Consider the following 19259-nt stretch of genomic DNA (forward strand, 5'->3'; position numbering starts at 1 on the left):
CACAGAGGTGGGTGGGGGGCAGCGAGGCCACAGCTGAGCAGCAAGCGTCCTGGCAGAGCAGGGCCCCTCAGGGCTGCCGGGGCTTCTTCTGCAAAGGGGGCTGAGCCCTACCTTGTGCATTGCTCAGGGAAACCATGACGCTCAGGGCAAAGGCGAAGGCTGAACATGAGGGTCAGTGACAAGATTGTAGCAAAGCACCAGGCAGTGTTGTGGACAGGGGAATGGAAAGATCACCGTCATCTGGGGGACGCTGCAGTGACAAGTCCCCGCTCCGGGCCTCACCTTTGGATCTTTCCTGCCCTGGGAACGCACCAGCTCCGGGGACAGCTCTAGAATGTGACCATGTACTGCCCAGCGTAGGCCAGATACAGGCACCAGTGCCCTGGCCACGCCGCATGGCATCGTTCATCCCTAGACACCTAAGCGGCCTGGACAGAGAGCCTGTGAGGTATCTGAGGGCCGGGCCACTGCCGAAACCCTGGCCTGTCCCTCTGTGGAGTTGAGGGCCTGGGCTCTGGGGCTCTACACGCAATAACCGAATCACCAAGTTGAAACGAATCACTCACTGAGGATCTTCAAACCGCAGGCTGGGCTGAGCACTCGGCAAATCCATGGTGGACACGAAGCCCACCACCGTGCACAGACACGAGGCTGCAGCTCAGGGACGGGGGGGCACACCCAGCGCCCAGAAGCTCGAGGCCCGTGAAAAGCCTCATTACTGAGCATCTGAACGCTGTTTGATAACAGCCCTTCAACCAGCTTTAGGATAGAAAACATAAAGGGAAAAGTAGATTTCCTTCAGCCAGACAGTCCTTTCTTTTCCCCCTCAATAAATAGAAACCCCACTTGTAACAAAGACACAGCATGAGCTCCGTGGGAACCACAGGCTTTATTGGCTGCAAGTTCTCCTCACGAGCCTGGTCGGCCGGGACTGGATGTTCCTGGGTGGGCACCCCCGGGCCTAAGCTAGGAAAAGGGAGGGAGAAAAGGAGAATTTTAGGTCCAGTGGAGGGTTTCTGAAGTTAAGATCCCTGACAGAGTTAAAGGCAAAATTGTTATTGTGAAACTACTTTCAAAGACATGCTGTTTGATCAGTAAATATTTATAGAACCAAATGGCAGTGAGATCATACTGTATTCATTCATTCATTCATTCATTCACTCAAGAAACGTTTATCAAACACCTACTATGTGCCAGGCACTGTTTGTGGTATTCGTCACTCGTAAAAACAGCACACAAACTTAATGATTAGAACAACCACTGAAACCATGCCACGCTAAAACGAAACTTTTTATGTGCTACTGGCAGAAAAATAGAATCGTGGAGGACGTGTGTCCCAGTTCCACCTTCAACTTCATTTTTCCAAAGTAATTTCCTGCCCTGCACCCACTCCCCATGCCCCAAATGGGCTTTCAGTAACAGAACTCAAAGGGGCATTACCTCCAGGTTTCCTCGGGCCTTCCGGAGGATTTTGTGGGTTACGACCACTGAGGAGAAAGAAAGAACAGGGATCGTTAGACACAGATGCCCAGGAAGACAGCGTAAAAGCCAGCTGCAGGGAGGAGGCTCCTGAACCCCAAATGGGTCAGACAGACACGTGGACAGGCCCGAGGCATCCAGACACAGAGAGGGGTGTGGGAGGCTCCATCTGCCCCATCACACGGCCCAAGACCAAAGAATCCGTGGGGTACCGGAGACACCCCTTCACGTTCATGCTAGGCCACAACCTCACAGCAATACCGGCCCATGTTTTAGGTAACAAAGCCAAGGCTCCACAAGGCTGGCGGGCACCCAGGCACCCCAAAGCCTCACCTCTATGGGTCTGGGGGCCAATGGTGCAGGGCAGGGGAGAGGCCTGTGACTGACTAGCCCCCACACGCTGTGGTTTCTCTGGGAAGGGGGTGTGCCCGACTCCAAGCAAACCCGTGTGCCAAGGCCCAAGGCAAGGGTCACGGGCAGTTCTGCAAAGTCAACTTTTACCCTTAGGGCGGGCTTCCCATCAGCCGAGGGAAAGCATGAACTCTGGGCATTTTTCCTCCTTGGACTCCCTGCAGCAGGTACAGGAACCCAACGTGGTTCCCCGGGTAGGACGATTTCAGAGGTCCCGCCGACCAGACGCTCTCAGCTGCGTGCAGGCAGATCGTCAGTGTGTCAGAACCCCAGGGAGGAAGGGGGGTGCAGCCGAATGTACAGGAAGGCCGCTTCCTCCCTCAATCCTTTTCTTGTCCGGCACAAACACCGGCAGCAGGGGGAATGCCGCCACGAAAGAGATTTCTGCCTTGATCCGGGGTCCTTTCTAAACAGGCCTTGGCGAGGGTCACAGATTCCATTTACTCCCCGGAGGAGACAGAACCAAGGCTTCTGGAATTAGGCTTTGGCCAATGGTGCCCAAGGATGAAACAGACTCCCCATCAACACACATACAGCCCAACTCCCCAGCGTCTCCTTCAGAACAGGAGCCACGTGGTGGCCTGGGGAAAATATTTATTTCTTGCCTTACAAAAAAATTTCCATCTGGGGGTAACAAAGTCTGTTTGCAATTTGTGACGCTGGGGCGGGGGGGGGGGGGGGGGGGTTGGCGGAGGGAGATAGCCGGTGTGGGCTTTGTTTTTAACCGGCTGACGTCAATTTCAGAGGTGCCCACTGTCTCTCTGTGCCCTCCCCCACCCCCAGGCTGCAGACCCCTCGACCTGGGTCCGGGATCTGCTTTAGGAGGGTCCCAAATCCCTGGAAAGTAAGTGCAAATCTGTGTGCATCTGGATGTGTGCGTTTTTCTGCAGCAAGAACTCACAGCTCTCCTGAGACCGGCCAAGGGGCCTGTGACCCAGAAAAGATTCAGCCTCCCAGGTATGGAGGTTAAACATCATACCGGAAGGGTACCGGAGTCCCAAAGCGCCACGCTCCCAGCGAGGAGCCAGGGCTCACCCGCCCCCAGCTGCAGAGGCCTCACGTCTGAACCGTACCGCTCACCTTGCAGAGCCCAAAATCCCTGCTGCAAGGAGCAGCGTGGTGACGAGCTCGTCCAAACCCAGGCTTGCCCGGGGCTGAGGTGCGACTCGAACCCACGACTCTCCCACTCAGTACGGGGCTCTCCCCGCCTCACTGCTGGCAGGGAAGACGCCGACCCGGGTGTCTAGCTCGTGAACTGTGACCTCAGCGAATAACCCCGACCCTGCGCAGCAGGCTCTCCTGCGTCAGAGGCCGTGAGGGAAGTGACACTTGTCCCTCCTCTCCCCTGCACGCTCCGGGACACGTGTTCTGCTTGCCTCCGGCACCGACCAGCCCCGGGCCCTGGTTCTCCCCCAGTCACCAGGTGAGGGCAGGCAGGGGAGGGGACACTACGTCGACCTCCGCTTGGCCCCTCAGAGCCAGAAGCAGCCCCGTGAGGCTGGCAGGGTTGGGGAAACGTCCGAGGACCCGACTCACTGGGATGAGGCACACAGCCCAGCTGGAGTCAGCCGCCCACTGTGCAACCTTGGGCAACCCCTCACCCAGCTCTGAGCTGGTCCCCGCTCAGGGCCAGGCCCTGGAGACACGGAGGTGGGTGACGCCATTTCAGCACGGGAGGCGGTGTGAGACATTTGTGATTTTTTTGTATGAATGGTCTGCCACCTGCACACCCGGAATTCAGTCCGAGCCAACAGGAAAAGAAGAGGCAGAGAACTAGGGTCTGCTGAGCATCTGCTTTGTTCTCAGAGTACAATAAAGTTTAGGTATTCTTACCATCCCACTTTACAGATAGGAAAACTGAGGTGCTTTTTACAAAGTCGTGATTAGAACCCAGGCCTGTCTGGTCAATCTGAGTCCTTTGGAATTACTGTCTCCCGTTAGAAATGAGGAATAAGACGCTCGGGGAGTCATTTAGTCCAGGGGACACAGGACGGCACTCATTAATGGCTGCATGTCACTGAGGCAGGACCCCGAGGCTGGGTTCTGTCCTCTGGATCTACCACAGTAATTTACAGCTTTGAACCTACTGCCCGCTTCCAAAACTTCCTCAGCGGTAAGTGCCCCGTGACCCTTCGGGGCTGCCCAGGAGGTGCTAACGCAGAGTCCTAACTGTCCCAGACTTGTCCCGTTCCCCTGCTGCCCTGGGGTCGGACCCAAATGCTCCACAGCCGCCTCACACATGGCCACGACTGGCACTGTCCCCCACAGGCCCCGCCAGGGCTCCTTTTGTCTGAGTGACACGAACGTCTTCACTATCTGCCCACCATCCCCTCCCCTCCACAGCCCCGCCCCAGCCCTGCTGTCATGGGCGGGGGGCGGGGGGACTGCCACAGCCCCCACAGAGGTCTCTGCCTCCTGGCCCCTCCACGCTCGGCCACAAGGACCTTCTAAGACATGATGAACACCAACAGCCCCTGGAGTCCATCCACAGGCCCCTTGGGACCTGGTCCCTATTTATCTCTTTCACGCGGTCTCTCAGGGCAAATCCCCTCGCACTTCCTGTGTTCCTGAATACTTAGTTCCCACCCTCAAGGCCACCTGCCACAACCCTGTCCCTAGCCCTTCTCTAACTCCTACTCAAGACCCAGTAGGTCCAGAGCCTCGAAGCACCGAGGCTGCGGGGGAGGCACCCAGTGCCTTGCCCAGCAGCTAACTTCCGTGTCCCCCTCATCAGGCCAGAGCCCTGTGCTGGCAGGAACGGTGCCGTTCACCTCTGTCCCCAGAGCCCGGCACGGGGGCACGAGCAGGACGTTAGTGCTTGCTCCTCGACCACGTCTTCTTCTTCCGCAGTTCAAACTCTGTCAGTCTCACGAAGTCCGTGTTCAGAAGGTCCCCGGGGGGTGGCTAAGGAGAACTCCCACCCGACCACAATCTAGGTTCTGTGCTTCTCAGAAATGCCACAGAAACGTTGGCCTTTGGTGAGCGAGCAGCACGGGGCAGACTGACACCTCCGGAGGGAAGGTCCGCAGTGGGCGGCCCTCCCACAACAGGGAGGGTGACAGGCAGACCGCGAGGCCGGCCAGGGCTGTGACAGACACGAGGGGCGCCCCAGGGCTGCGGGTTCCCACGATCTCTGAAGCTCCTGGATAGGACGAGGCCTGACGTTACAAATGTCATTTAGCCTCTCTGAGCCTGAGTTTGTGGATCTGCCTTGGGAAGCAGGCCTCACAACCATCCTCTCCCCTGGATCCGCGCGGTGAGGCCGAGGCCCTCCTCCTCGCCTTCCCGGACCAGGGGAGCCGCGGTGACAGGTCCCTGCCCTGCCCTACGTGCCAGCCGCCCTGGGCCTGCCCTCTAAGGACTTCACGCCGCAGTCCTGGTCCCAGCGGCCCCTCCAGCCCTGACCTGCCCCTCGCAGTCCTGCTCCAGCCACGTGAGCTACTGTAGGTTTCTCACGTATGAACCCTTACTTCTTGCCCCTCTGCACCGCTCCATCTGACCAACACCTGCTCCTTCTGGCAGACTCAGCTCAGGGGCCACTTTGTCCAAGAAGCCCACCTTCCAGGACAGAAGGACGCCCTCCCCCACTCCCCTCTCAGGGTTCCCTAACACCCTACCCCACACACGTTCCCGTCAAAGCACACCCCACACACCTGTGTCCCCACCGAGATGACTGTCCCTGGCACCACGTGGCCTCGCCACTGAGGTCTGTTAAGTGAATTTATTTGTCTGTGCGGGTCAAAAAGGACGAAGTATGAAAGGAAACCCATAAATAGGAGGCATGAGGACACATGATCTGGGCTCCAAAGTAGGTGTCCGGGACTGGGCTTTTTGTCCTCGGAGGCACAAAGTGGCTGGACGTGGCGGCCCGCCCCCCACCGCTCACTTACACTGGTCAAAGATGACTTTTTCCTGGCGCTTGCTCAGCTGCAAAAGCTTCACAGAGTTCTGCAACTTTTTTTCTTGTTCAAACAGCTTTTTGTGTAGTCTGGTGATCTCTGCCTTCATTTCTCCAGCCTCAGGAGAAAAGGAATTAGAAAAATGAACGAAGAGTACAAAACAGTGTATCACACAGGAGAGAATTAAAAGACACACAAAAAGATGCACGACCTTCCTGACGATGCTAGTTGAGTGAAAACTAGAAGCCATGTTCTGCTGGTCAGATGGGCCAAGTCCAGGGACAGCCGGGGTGTGGGGCAGGCACTCTCGTGGCCGCAGGCGCGGCCCGGGGGGGGAATGCCCTGGCAAGATTTCCCAAACCGTAAGACGCACTCAACCTGCTGACCCAGCAATTCTATACTTGGGCATCTGCCCCAATAAGTAACCACACAAGCACAGGAAGACGCCTACGTCCCAGGAGGTTCATCTCCGCGCTCTTCATAGCAGGAGCCAATGAACAACCTGCTTTGTTCCAACAGGGGTCTGGATGAGTAAATCGCGGGTCTTACAGACAATGGCATAACTGTGCGGCTGCTAAAAACGATGTTGTGGAACTCTATTTATTGACGTCGAAAGATGATCACAATTAGTGACAAAAAGAGCCCAGAACAGCTATTGTATATCAGGCATTCCTGTTTCAGAAAACCTCATACATCTATCTATATCCGTACATGCGTATACGGAGATGTCTAAAAAACTGATGATGAAGAGACAACGTCAAAATGATTAACGGTGATTTATCTCTGAGGGATGTGATTTAGAAGTTTTATTTTTCATTTTTTAAAATGTATCAGAATTGTGTGAGGTTCTGTTATGGTTTTCTACAAAAACAATAAAGCAAATTTTTTGATGGTACAGAAAAGAGAACGTAAAAGCATTATGAAGAGAGTTTAATCCTTCGGACAGCTTCCATCTTTTAGAGGGGTGCGGAGAGTGCATGGGTAGCCAGAGTCCCCGGCTCTCCCGTGGAATGTGGACACCCCGGGGGCTCTCTCCACCATCTCCAGGGAACTAGCTCACAGAGGTGAGGACCCTCCTCTCTCATAAGCCCCCCCCACCACAGGCTACCCTCTGCTTCCGTGAAACACCTCTGCTCCCGAAAGGGCAGATGTTGGGCGGTCAGCTTACAAGGAACCACTTTACTTTGTTCCCAAACTTGTCTATAAGGCAACTGTACTTGCAATCGGTTACAGGATTTAATTAAGTATTAGTAAACCCGTGAAATACATGCATGAGAACAGAGAACTATGAAAACATATGCCTCAGAAAAGACGTTATAAAGGCAAGTCACTAAAAACCACGTTTCTGGCAAATTAGGTGTGTGTGGGGTGGGGGGGGACCAACTCTGGAAGACGTGGGAGGATCGGAGTCTAGAAGAATTCTATATTCGAGTTGCCTTACAAGTGTCTGCGTTTTTTTCTTCATCTTAAAGAAACAGAAACTGGAAGTGACAGACATACATTATGGATGTAGTTTATGAAAGAAGGAAGATGTGAAACCCTAATCAGCAGACCCGTATTCAAAGAAAAGGCCCCGGCCCTACATCAAAAGAATGCCAAATGAATGTACGTTGAACTGTTTTCAGTTAAATTACAGTGTTTAAGGTATGTATCGTCTCTTGATTCCCTGCTTTAACCTACTTTCAAGATTCACCAACTGTGTCAGCTCCAAGACTGTCAATGGTTCTTCCACAACAGACCCGAACTTAAACCTTCGGTTTTCTCTGATTCTCTTCCTCATGCTAAGAGCCCACAAAGATTTGTGTTCAGGTCATGGCTTCCTAGGCCACACAACCTGGATAACCCCTGACCCATCCATCTAGAGTGAGACGCAAAGGAGATACACCTGCAGACAGACAATGATTTATTCCCTCACCCCTGCCTGGCTAACCTCCAGTCCTCTTCCAAAAGTCACCTTGGGCAACACCTCCTCCAGGAAGCTTTCCTTGAGACTCCTCCCCACCCCGAGTCTAGGTTGGTTAGCGCTCCTTCGGGCACCCACTGTGCCCAGCGCTCCCTCTATCACTGCCCATTTCATGTGGAACCGTAACTGGTCATCTACTTGTTTGCTGCTTCACCCAAGACCCCATTCTTCCCTCTGACCACCAGCGCCTGGCACACAGTAGGTGCTGCGAGACCCTTTGCCAACTGGTGGGTTAATTTTCACCTGCTCTCCCCAAATGCCTTATTTTAAAGAGAGAGAGAGAGAGAGCAAGCAGGGGAGAGGGGCAGAGGGGGAGAGAGAGAATCCTAAGCAGGCTCCACCACGCTCAGTGCAGAGCCGAAAGGGCTCAATCCCATGACCCTGGGGTCGTGACCCTGAGCCGAAATCAGGGGTCGGATGCTCAACCGACTGAGCCACCCTGGCGCCCTGCACCTTATACATATTCTATCCAGCCTTTAAAACGAGCAATTTTAATTGTGTCTGTCTGCTGCTCCACTGAACTAAAATCTTCATTTTTACAGGATGAATTCGCCACGGTAAACACAACAGGGCTCGACCCGGCTTGGTCACTTCCAGCTGTGATGATGACAAAGCAAGAAGTTTCAGTTCCTCCTTCTGGAAGGTGGCAATAATTATACCTAGCTCTGGAGGCTCCCGGAAGGGATGGAAGGAGGTGCTGAGTGCATAGCAGGGTGCCCGACACCTGGGAGAGTTCAAAAGACCAACTCCTCCTCAGGGCCACAGAGCCCAGCTCAGGGCTGGGCCCCACGCCCCTCCAGCACGAGTAGGCGGCCTGACTCCCGGAGCTGGCTTTTGTAGTTGTTGGTTTTTTCTTTTTTGTAATGAAAAATCTTAAACATTTACAAACGTCCTGGAACAAACATTTACAAACGTCCTGGAACGGGATAATGAACCGCCAGGCACCCACCCAGCTTCGGCCATTATCAACTCACGGCCAAACCCCTACGTCTCCGTCCCTGCCCATCTGCACCCTAAAACTAGTTTTAAATTCAATCCCAGGAGCTAATTCTATTTCACAGCCATACAGTTGTTTGCTATATAGGTCTAGAAAAAAAACAAAATCTATAAAAAGAAAAACACAACATCATCACTACATCTCAAATAATGACAGAAATTGCTTAATATCACCACATGTCAGGAGGCACATTTCCCTGAGTGCATCGTAATTTTTTTGAACAACTGGTCTGATTCCCCAGCATCCAAATAAACTCCATGTTTAGCACGTGACTATACGTCTCTTAAGTTCCTTTTAATCCAGTGGTTCTCAGGGCTACCAAGACGACCTGTAAAAGCAGACCTTCTGAGTCAGTAGGTTTGGGGTGCGGCCCCAAATTTCCCTTTCCAACAAGTTTTCAGACGACACTTATGCCGCTGTCCAGGAGGCCATATTTTGAGAACCGCCGTAAATCTGTTTTACTCCCTCTTTCCCCTCTTCTTCCCTAGGATGAAAAGATGTCCGAGGCTCATAGTGTATACTTCCGGCCCCAGGCCTAGAATCAAGCCATTTCTCCAGGGAGTCCTCGTTCCCGTGAGTGGGGAAAGGTACTTAGAAACCATAATTCGGTGCTTGAGGTACTCACTGGTACTGGATTGGACATTTTTAAAACCTAAGCGTAAATGTTTTTAATCGGAAATCCATGAGTTCATGCTGATATTTTCAAATCAAGGATGGCAGGATTTTTATTTCTTTGATTTTTTTAAATTTATCTCTCTTCCCTGACAGTAAAAATCTTAATAAATTAGCTATTTGTCTGGTCCTCTAATAGAAATATGACAGTTTTAACTATCAGCACCAATATCATTATTAATAATATCACTAGAAACAATCAAAAATGGTTTTTGCAGGTCCTTTTTAACCTCCGAGTAGTTCCATTAGGGATGCAGTCAAATTACCGTGTTCTAGGCTTGAAATGTTTCCTCTTTGCGTGGGTAACGCCTTCAACGATGTCTACGGGAAGGTCTGTTTCATTTTGCTATGAATTTTAAGAGATTGCTTCTATTCTCATTTTGATTTATTTTTAATTAAAACATTTACATAGTTTCAATGTCAAACTTGGCGAAACAAGGTCCATTCGGGAGAGAAATCTATGTTCTACGCCCGTCCTTCCAACCTCTTCCTTCCCACCTCCTCAGGTAGCCTGTTTTCTTGTGATCGTTTATTGTTCCAGCTAATCAAAAATTTTCTAAACAAGTAGGTGTATATGTTCGTATCTCTCCTCACAATTTTCTTAGATAAACAGATGAGTATGATACACACTTTCCAGACTAGTCCTCGGGATGGCAGGGGGGTGGTATAGTACATGCAAAAGGCAAATTAATGACAGAGAAAACCTTAGGTCGTAAAAGAAACCATTGGGGTTGCTGGCGACAACTTGGAAATCTGCTTTACACACATTTCACACTAAGAAAAAGGCACCATATGAAACACAGGCAGGGGCAGAAAAGTGGCTCGAGGCAATTTAACACCACACAGGGGGTCTGTGTCCGCGAGCCATCGTACTGGAGTGTCTCTAAGGTCCTTTTTCTGGCTCTCCAATTCTATGATGCTAAAGTGAGCATAATCAATTATACGACAAACGTCTGGAAAGAAGGGTGAGTCATCACAAGCACTGGCCAGTCGCCGGACTAGCTGGCCGGTGGGAGAGATCAACGTGTCTATAATTTATATTTATACACACACATGAAATAAGAACTGCGTTCCGTCTACTTAACAGACATTACTGTGTACTGAGGACAAAAACACTGCACTGGGTTTCGTTCGGACACACTGTGCTTTATAAATCATACGGGCAAGTGCTAGGCTGCTAATATGAGAGAAAAACTATTCATTCAAACATATGAAAATAGCCATGGCCCCTCCTGGAAAACAGAGGAAACAGACATTAACAACAAATATATAGTTTAATCAGGGCTGTGATGAAACAGAAGAGGATGCTACAACTGAGCCATCGGGGAGCCCTCTCTGACCTTGAGGTAACATTTTAAGCTGAGACCTGAGAGGTGAGAAGAAGCCAGCCAGCGAGTGGGAGCCAGTGGGCCGGGGTGGGGGTGGGGGGACAGTCAGAGCATCTGTGCTATCAGGCCTATGACGGGAAGAGCGTGGTGGGTGAGCAGAAAACAAAGGCCAACATGGGTCTGGAGCCCAGCGAGCCCTCTCCCTCTCCATGGCCCCCGCCCCTGCTAGAAGTGGGCAAAACATGATTTCCCCGCGAAATGACCAGTTACCTATTCCACCAAGCTTCGTGCACCCACACTTTCTCCCCAGGATCCTGAGAGGGAAGCCTCAGGAGGGGCTCATGAGACCCTTCAGAGCAGAGAGCTGCTTCGCCGCTGCTCCCCTGCCATAACGGGGGGGACCCGAGCACCGTCAGAATGGGTGTAATGAGGGCAAGTATCAGCGTGGAACTCAAACTCCCCTCTGCCTGCCTGCTGGCCTCTGGCACAAAGTCACAGGTCAGGTAACTGAAGGGGAGCGAATCTGTCAGACCGTCAAGCACAGTTCTGACTCTTCGTCATCTGCGGGCCCTTCCTCCCAGGGACGCTTCTCTCATGACCAGAGTGGCTGCTCGACCTGCTTCCCGCGGACTAAACCCCAGGGAGCGTCTGCTCTGCCGGACGCCCGGTCTGTGCCGTGAAAGATGGGGGTGAGGGCGGTGGTGGGAGCAACGGTTCTTAACTCAGTCACGTTCAAGTTGCTGCAAAGTCAAGCTTTCAAGGGAAGTTTCAGTGGTTTCACGATAAATGATTTTCATTGGTTAAAAAAAAAAAAACAAAAACCTTTCTTAGTAGTAGAAGAGACTAGAGCAAGACCCACTAAAATATGATGCCAGAAGCATCAGACAGTCTGGAGACAGGCACCTAAAATGAAAGAGATTTAGAGTGGAAGGGAATGAGCTAGTCTATGAGGACAAACTAGGACTTAAAACCTGTACAATAAAAGCGTATCTTTTGGATTCTGCTACTTGTGCCTTCAAAATCAGCTCTGTACCCTTGGTCCGGCCTCTCTCCCGCAGTCTCAGCTTCCTGTACAAGATGCAGACAGGATTTCCCTCAACAAAGACGTACCAGGAGTGGGCCTGCGGTCAGTCAGGAGCACAGGCCGGCCCAGCAGAGGCGCTGGGGGAGCAGGTAAGAACACGCCTGAAGCAGCCGGCACGGCACCTGGCGTGTCACTCTTGACAAACAAGGCACCTTCCCCTCCCTCTGACTGTTCCCCAAACTGAGAGCACATCTGCCGCGAGCAAGGCTGTGTCCCCTCCTACCTGTTCACCCTGAAGCGAGCACTGGTCATTTGTGGGGAGCGAGACCCTCCAGAAGAGCGTCAGTAACCTCGCGGCCTCTTCGAGGATCAGCTTGGCTGTGCCCACGCCAGTGACAAACCCGCCCGGGGGCGCCGAGTGTGGACCCTGCGTGAAGGGGAGGGGCGGGGGATGAGAAGGGTGTTACAGGCAGCCTTGAAAAGGATTATGGACAAGCCGGCTTTAACGGGCAGCGTAAATCTCCAGGCCACGGGGTTTGTATCCACACGCTGAGCGAGGGCCTGGGGCCAGACGACACCAATTTATTGTTCTTCAAGACTGGTGAATTATAGATTATGAGAGAATTTCGGTGGTGATTTCAGCCCAATCAATAACCACGACTAATAACCACCTGCGTTAACCGTATTTACTAGGCCACGAAGAGGGTCCGCGGGAGGGCGGTTCGCGTGGCTCGGCACCATGGAGCCTCTCCAGAAGGCACAGGGTGCCGAGGGCAAGTGACGGGACGCGAACGTTCCCGTCTCCAGCAGCCCCTGCGACACGGCCTTGTGCACACTGCCAACACCCAGTCGGGGCCGGCAAAGTCTCCCTCACCCTCTGCTGGCAGGGGCAAAGCCTACCTGGCGGGTGTCAAGGGCACGAGAAAGCAAAGAACACGAGTCAGAGAAGGGAAAAGACAATAAAGTTTAAGAAGAAAAGAAGTTAAAAGAGCACTGTGTTCACAAGTAATAAAATCAGTACAAGATAAAACGGCCTACTCTTTTTAGCTACCGAGTTGGCAAAAAAAAAGAAAAAACAAAACAACCCACTTACAAACCAACTCACGCAACGAAGATGCAAGTGTAGTGAGTAGGATGCTCTCACTTGTAAACGGGGATACGAGTGATACTTCCGGAAAGTAATGTATCAACGGTGATCAGCAGGGGCTCTAAAGGGTTCACAACCCCTAAAGGGTTTAAAAGGATGTGCGCCACACCTTAACCAGGTGAAAGAGTACATAAACGGTGGTACATCCACGTGTTGGCTTCTTTGTCAGCCAAGAAAAGTCAAGTTCTAGAAAAATACTGAATGGGACAGGAAAATTGTTAGTACGTTAGCTAAAAGGCAAACCATGAAATTCATAGAAGTAGGAGTCAGTTTTATTGAACTTCATGAATGAGCTAAAAGCATGTGTGTGTGTGTGTACCAAAATTTTTAGCGGAGTGCTATGTGATGTTTTTACACTTTTCTACAGTTTCTAACCTTTTGTACACCAAAGATGATCAGCAAAGAACAATAATCTTACTAGTATTTACTACGTTCAACACCCATTCACCATGTGCATGCACACTGCACACCAGGCCCTGTGCTAGGTAGTAAATACACGATAATGAGCAAAAGAAATACCATCCCTGCTCTCCTGAAGCTTATTACCTAGTGAAATATAAAATACAGAATTGACTCCTACAATACAATAAAACAAAACAAAACGGCAAATCGGGTATCGGGAAGCACGGGGCCTCAGTAAGGACCTGAGAACAGGGACCAGAAGACGTGACCCGTGGAAGCTTGGCAGTTGGGGGTCCGGCTGGGGAGGAAAAGAGAATCTGACCCCCGAGCCTTGGAGGAAGTGAATCAATAACTTTATGCCAAGCACCTGGCACGAGGTTCTTCAACAAGAGGTAACTTTACAGTGAGGAGGGTTCCAGGAGGACGAGGCAGGAAGGAGTGACCCCAGCGAAGAGACCTCACTAACACAGGTGACAAGCCACAACAAGTGCCCCCCACAGGACAGCCGCCCGGACTGGACCTGAGCTCTGAGCTTTGGCGGGCTACGTTTCCCGGACCCTCTTCCCAGGGCCTTCCCGAGAAGCTGTGCACCCTCGCCGTCTTAGGGCCCTCAGGCGGCCCCTGGGCGTGTTGCTCTCAGTGAGTACCTCCTGGCCTCCAGCCGTCCGTCAGCTCACCTTTGTCTCCAGCTCCAGACCTGCAGGGTGGGGAGCCTCTTGGATCTGAAGGGCCATTTCGGCAAGGAGCTTCTGGCCCTGGCCAATCTGCTGGCACAGGGCCTCGAAGTCCCCAGTCAGGCCCAGGACGTGGCAGCCGCTCTCGTCGGCCCACAGGCGGTAGCCAGGGACCAGGTGGGACGCGCACGGGGTGCCAGTGACCGAAGCGCCACTGCTGCAGGAGAGGGAGTCCGTGTCATTTCCAGAGAGCGGTGGAGTCTCCGAAGCTACAACACGAGAGGGAAGATGTGAGATCTATTTGGGCCGGTATCCTGTGTTCACCAATGCTGAAGCCAGGCGGGAGGACGAAGAGAGGCCTTCAGACCCCAAGGCCATGAGGCACCGTGCAAGGGGAGGCCTGGCTCTAGGGCCTCTGTCTGCGGATTACCCCACGCTGGGCTTATTCGTCTCACGGGACAAACTCGATTCAATTCAGCCAACACTTCTCAGGCACCCAGTCTGCAGAGACCCCTGATCTGCACAGATGAATCAGGCCAGTGTCTGCACTCCGGGAGCCCGTGGTCTAATCAGACACCATGCGGGAGGTGTAACAGCACGATGACAGAGAGCCAGAGCGCAGAGGAGAAAATAATCAATTCTCTGTGCGGGAAGGGAGATCAGGAAAGGCTTCCTAGGAGAAGCAACAAGTGAGCGGGCTTCCACACGAAGCAAGATTACACTAAACAGAGGTAAAGCCTGTTGGTCTTTACCTTTGGATCAATAAAAGTCTAGACGAATAGCTCTGACTGGGGGGCTCCAGAAAGGCATGTCACAGACCAGTCTGCACTCAGGATGAGTCTCAGGGAGGGAACGGGGCTTGCACTGGCAGAGAATGGGACAAAGGTGGTCTGGAAAAGGAGGAGCCACACCGCACTGTCCCAGGGAGAGGAAAGTGCAGGCCCGTCTGCAGGACGGCGACCCCTCTGTCGGCAGCACGGATGCACAAGGACAGGGCTGGATGGGCCCAGTGAGGCTGGACACTGGAGGGCCTTACAAGCTACACCAAGGCGGTGACACTTTTTCATCTACGGCGACAAGGACCCAATGACGTTGCTAAGGTCGGTAACAGCTAGGAACAGATGAACTGGCTTAGAGGAGGAGATCACCAGCTAGACCTGCTGAGAACGTGAAACCCCAAATCCTGGCAAGCACCCTCTTGATTAGACCAGGGACCCCCTTTCGTTCAACTTAAAAAGTCCTCCTGCCAAACCCAATCGTGCCACAGTTACCCAGCCTTCAGCTCCGCACCTGACCGTGGTGGCGCCACCAGGCGGGAGTCAAACAGGTCGCAGGAATTATCTCCAGGCATGGGGCACTTGTCAGCATCTACAAAATGCAAAAGAAGAGAAGGAAAATAGACTGTCATGGGCGTTTGAGAAAGAACTGAATGAGAAAACAGTAAAGTACCAGCCACACACGAGCATTCACTCCAATCTTCCTGGCATCCCCTCTGCAGGACACGGGGACACAGAGTGAGCACACCCAGTCTCCTCTCTGGAAGGACCCTCCTGCCCAACAAGTGAACAGGCAGCTTCCCTTCCAGGTGGTCAGGGTAAGGGAGGGAAGCACAGGGGCTGTGGGCCCTGGGGAGGGAGAGGGAGGCAGGCAGGCAGAGGGATGAACAGATGCAAAGGCACAGGGGACTGAGCCACAGGAAGCCTTCGGGGAGGATCAAGCAAGGGGTAGGCAGAGCCCAGGGCGCAAGGGAGGGCCCTGGTGGCAGCACGGTCAGAACAAGGAGGACGGTGGGGCCCCCTCGAGGGCATCAGGCAGGGTAAGGTCAAGCTGAGGGCCGTGTTCTGGACTGGAGCAGTGAGTCTGGAGGCTGCGGGAGCCACCCAAGCAAGAGAGAAGAGGACCCAGAGTAGAGATCGGGAAGCGCTGGGCTGGAAACAGCATAAGGGGGCAAAGTCAGTTAGATGGCCAGGTGGCCTGCCACTCTGTGAAATCTCGAGAGCACTTGTACACCTGAACCCCCAGTGGCACCGTGGGCAGGACGGCACCGTCATTCAGACCTGGTGGAGGAGGGACGACCGAGGGGCAGGGACAGCAGGTGATCCAGCCAGCGCTACCCAGAGTGTGGAGGCACAGTGAGGACCGTGCCTAGTGTCCAGGCCTTCGGACGCCCCACCAGCCCCTTCCCACCCAGCCGCCTCCAAGGGCGCACTTCATTTCCAGGGCCCAGGAGCTGGCCCCTCAGAGGGATTGCTTTCTGCCCAAAACAGCCATCTTCAGAGCAGAACTTTGGAACAAGCGCGCTTAAATACAATCCTGAGAAGTCTTTTGCAAAGGAAGAAAGGCCCGGCCGAAGGAAGAATTCCAACGCCCACTCGAGGACACAGGAGCACTTGCGGCACTGGGACAGCACTGTGGATTCTCAACACATTCTCCCGGGTCCTCTCGCGAGGCACACCTAGGCTGACCCCGGACCGGTTTCAGAAGCAGCAAATGCTGTTCAATGGCCGCCTCCCTTCAGCTGCCCCAACTGTCCCTCCTGGGCAGCCCTGGTCCTGGATCGTCCTCCCTGCCCCAAGGTCCCCAGAGCACCCCCCTATCTCCTCAGTCCCATCTCCGCTAAGCCCGAAGTAGGGCCAGGAGAAGCCTCCGTTTAAAACACAGACACCCACTACTGATATACATCCCACGCAAAAGGAGGCAACGTGGCTCCTTTCCAAGTCTTTTGAGATTCCACTAGTAGGATTTTATCCTAAGAATGCTGTTTAACAGCAAAAAGCATATTAACATCGACGTTTATTAAAGCTCCAAATCAGAGACCACTTTAATAATCACCGCGGTAATGGTTTCGTGACTGGCGATAATCTGAAAACAGTAATTAGGAAGCCCGTGTGAAAGACTGGGAATCATTCATGATGTAACACTGGGCAAAAACAAAGAAAGGCCGTAGAATGGCACAAAACCCAACGTGAACAATATAAATTCACACTGGCATGTGATTATCAAATGAAGAGAAATACGCAAAGCAAGATATTATCATTTTGTAGAATCACGAAGGATTTTTCTTCACTTTTTTTTTTCATATCGTCACATCATCTTCTGGTTAAAACTTTAAATTCTTTATCAAGGAGAAATCAATAAATCAATCACGGTAAGTTCTAAAGCACACTGGGTGCTCTTTAAGAGATTTTAATTTTTTTTTTTTTTAATTAAGGGCAATAAACAGAATTCCCAATCCCAGCAAAGACTAAGTCCAAACTTTTATACAATATTTTTGTATAAAGTATATTGACATTCCTTGTCCCACTGGATGTGCACACCCACGCTGCGGGTATTCGGGTGATGACCCTGGACACCTGAGGCTCCGTCGGGTCAGGCGGTACTCCAGGGACAGCACTGGACTCGGGAGCTAAAAGAGGATTTCCAGCTGCAGCTCTGCCCCTACTTGCCATGTCACTTTGGGTGAGCCCAGTACCCTCTCTGGGTCTCAGGCTCTCCATCCATAGAGCAAAGAGGATGGCCTGGCCAACTGCCTTAAGTCTGACCACTTTCTGGCTTGTTCCTGGCTCTGTGCTGGGCAAAGGACAAAGGAATGATGGGGACCCGCTCCTGTCCTTTTTCTGCTACCCTACACAGCTTCTGCAGGGCTAGACAATAAACCCACAAGCAAATGGCAAAACAGAATCAGTTTTCAAACCTACCGGGATGCTTTCAGATCCTGAAAGACACTGAGAGCCAGTGTAAGAAGTTTAGATTCTCTTTGAAAGGCAGTAAGAGGGACCAAAAAGGATTTTCAGTGGAGCGATATGGGCAGGGCTAAATGGATGGGGGAGGGGGGACAAGACAAGAGGCGAAGAGAGTGCTGGCAGCCCAAACTCCACTTCCCTGAGAACCGAGGGCCCCGGACGGAGATCGGACCACCCTGCCAAAGGTGACGACTACTCAGTGGCCAGGCCCCTGGCTCCTGGGGTCCAGCATGCCTGCAGTCAGCGGAGGGACACCTCCACGGGGCAAGGGCACCATTCAGAAGCTCACGTGTCCCAGTGACATGCACAGGGGCCGCAATCTCAGGAGGTTAGGAGGTGCGGGGGCAGTACCGTGCTTGTCCAGCTGCAGGGGCCACTCGGGGACACACGGGGTCTGGAGAGCCCCGGTGAGGGCTCCTTCCTGAGCCTTCTTCCCCTCCTTCGCCAGCTGCCCCTCCAGCTTGCTCTGCAGCGTGCTGTTGGTCTCGATGCTCCTTTCCAGCTGTCCCCGCAGAGCTTGGATCTCTGTTAGGAGACCGTGTAGGTCACTGAAAGGGTCCTGTCCCCTCCAGCCTTCTCCTGATGGCTCTGGAAACAAGCGCAAAGGGAAAACCTTGAACGTCTTCTGCCTCCAAAAGGTCAGCCATCAAAGGAGCGCAACAGGGTCTTAAACCCGCCATCGCCACCGCCCTCCCCTTCCTAAGAACTAGGTACAATTTAAAATAACAACTTGACTTAAAAACAAAAATATTGGCAGACTTAATTGCCGCTATTCCACAGCCTAAATAAGAGCTGGAAATTAATTTTCGCTTCTGGCCATAAAAGCCTCGCAAATTGCACACCAAACCCCGAAATTATGTCTAGTAGTAATAAAATCTATTTGGGCTGGAATTATAGAATGAAAGGGGCTGATTTTAAGAGCCACAGTATATTAAAGAGGCACAACAGCAAGAATAAGAAAAGTGACTTGAGGAGAAAATGAAAGCTGTGAGGTGACCCTTTTCTAGCTAAACTTTCAATAGGGAGAAACCATCTGGAAAATTAGTTAAAAAACAAAACAAAACAAAACAAAAACCCTAGCACACCTCAAAAAAGATTCTGAAACATTAGACCTGACAGTCAAGTCCCTCTGATCTGGTGTCTAGAGGACCGGGGCCAAGCACCATCCCGCAGCAATGCCCTGCGATGTGGTAGGTGCTCCATAATCATGTGCTGAATGAATGGACCAAAGAAACACGCACTGGCAGGAAACGTGTAATCAGATTATTCCTTGAGTGTCTACTGTGTCCCAGGTACTGTGATAGTGTGCTGTTCAGAAATGAGCTCGTTTAATTCTCAAAACTCCACAGAACAGACATTAGGACACATGTTTGATGGAGGCAGAACCAGGCCCAGAGGGGCGAGGCGACCTGCAGAAGGTCCCACGGCCCGGGAGCAAGGCAGAGAGAACCCAGGCCTCGGCTGGCCTGACCCCCCAGCCTGCGTCCTTCCGAGTTTCTTGCTGCTGCAGAAGAAGAGTG

At 52.4% G+C, this 19259-nt stretch overlaps 1 protein-coding gene across 6 annotated transcripts in view; it reads right to left on the minus strand.

Annotated features, from left to right (window-relative positions):
- Window positions 1-873: 873 nt before the first annotated feature.
- CDK5RAP2 (CDK5 regulatory subunit associated protein 2) overlaps window positions 874-19259 on the minus strand; it is a 170294-nt gene continuing 151908 nt past the window's right edge. For 5 of the 6 annotated variants that reach the window (XM_042913941.1, XM_042913937.1, XM_042913940.1 and 2 more), the window contains 7 exons: window positions 18091-18327; window positions 15287-15364; window positions 14000-14265; window positions 12057-12200; window positions 5781-5907; window positions 1441-1487; window positions 874-966 (listed from right to left, as the gene is read on the minus strand). In XM_042913941.1, coding sequence (XP_042769875.1) covers window positions 910-966; window positions 1441-1487; window positions 5781-5907; window positions 12057-12200; window positions 14000-14265; window positions 15287-15364; window positions 18091-18327 — 956 coding nt within the window. In that variant the 3' untranslated portion in view covers window positions 874-909. The remainder of the gene's footprint in view (window positions 967-1440; window positions 1488-5780; window positions 5908-12056; window positions 12201-13999; window positions 14266-15286; window positions 15365-18090; window positions 18328-19259) is intronic. The other variant, XM_042913939.1, reaches the window with a different exon arrangement.

This window comes from Panthera leo, chromosome D4 (assembly GCF_018350215.1).
Source record: "Panthera leo isolate Ple1 chromosome D4, P.leo_Ple1_pat1.1, whole genome shotgun sequence".
In the NCBI taxonomy this organism is placed as follows: Eukaryota; Metazoa; Chordata; class Mammalia; order Carnivora; family Felidae; genus Panthera; species Panthera leo.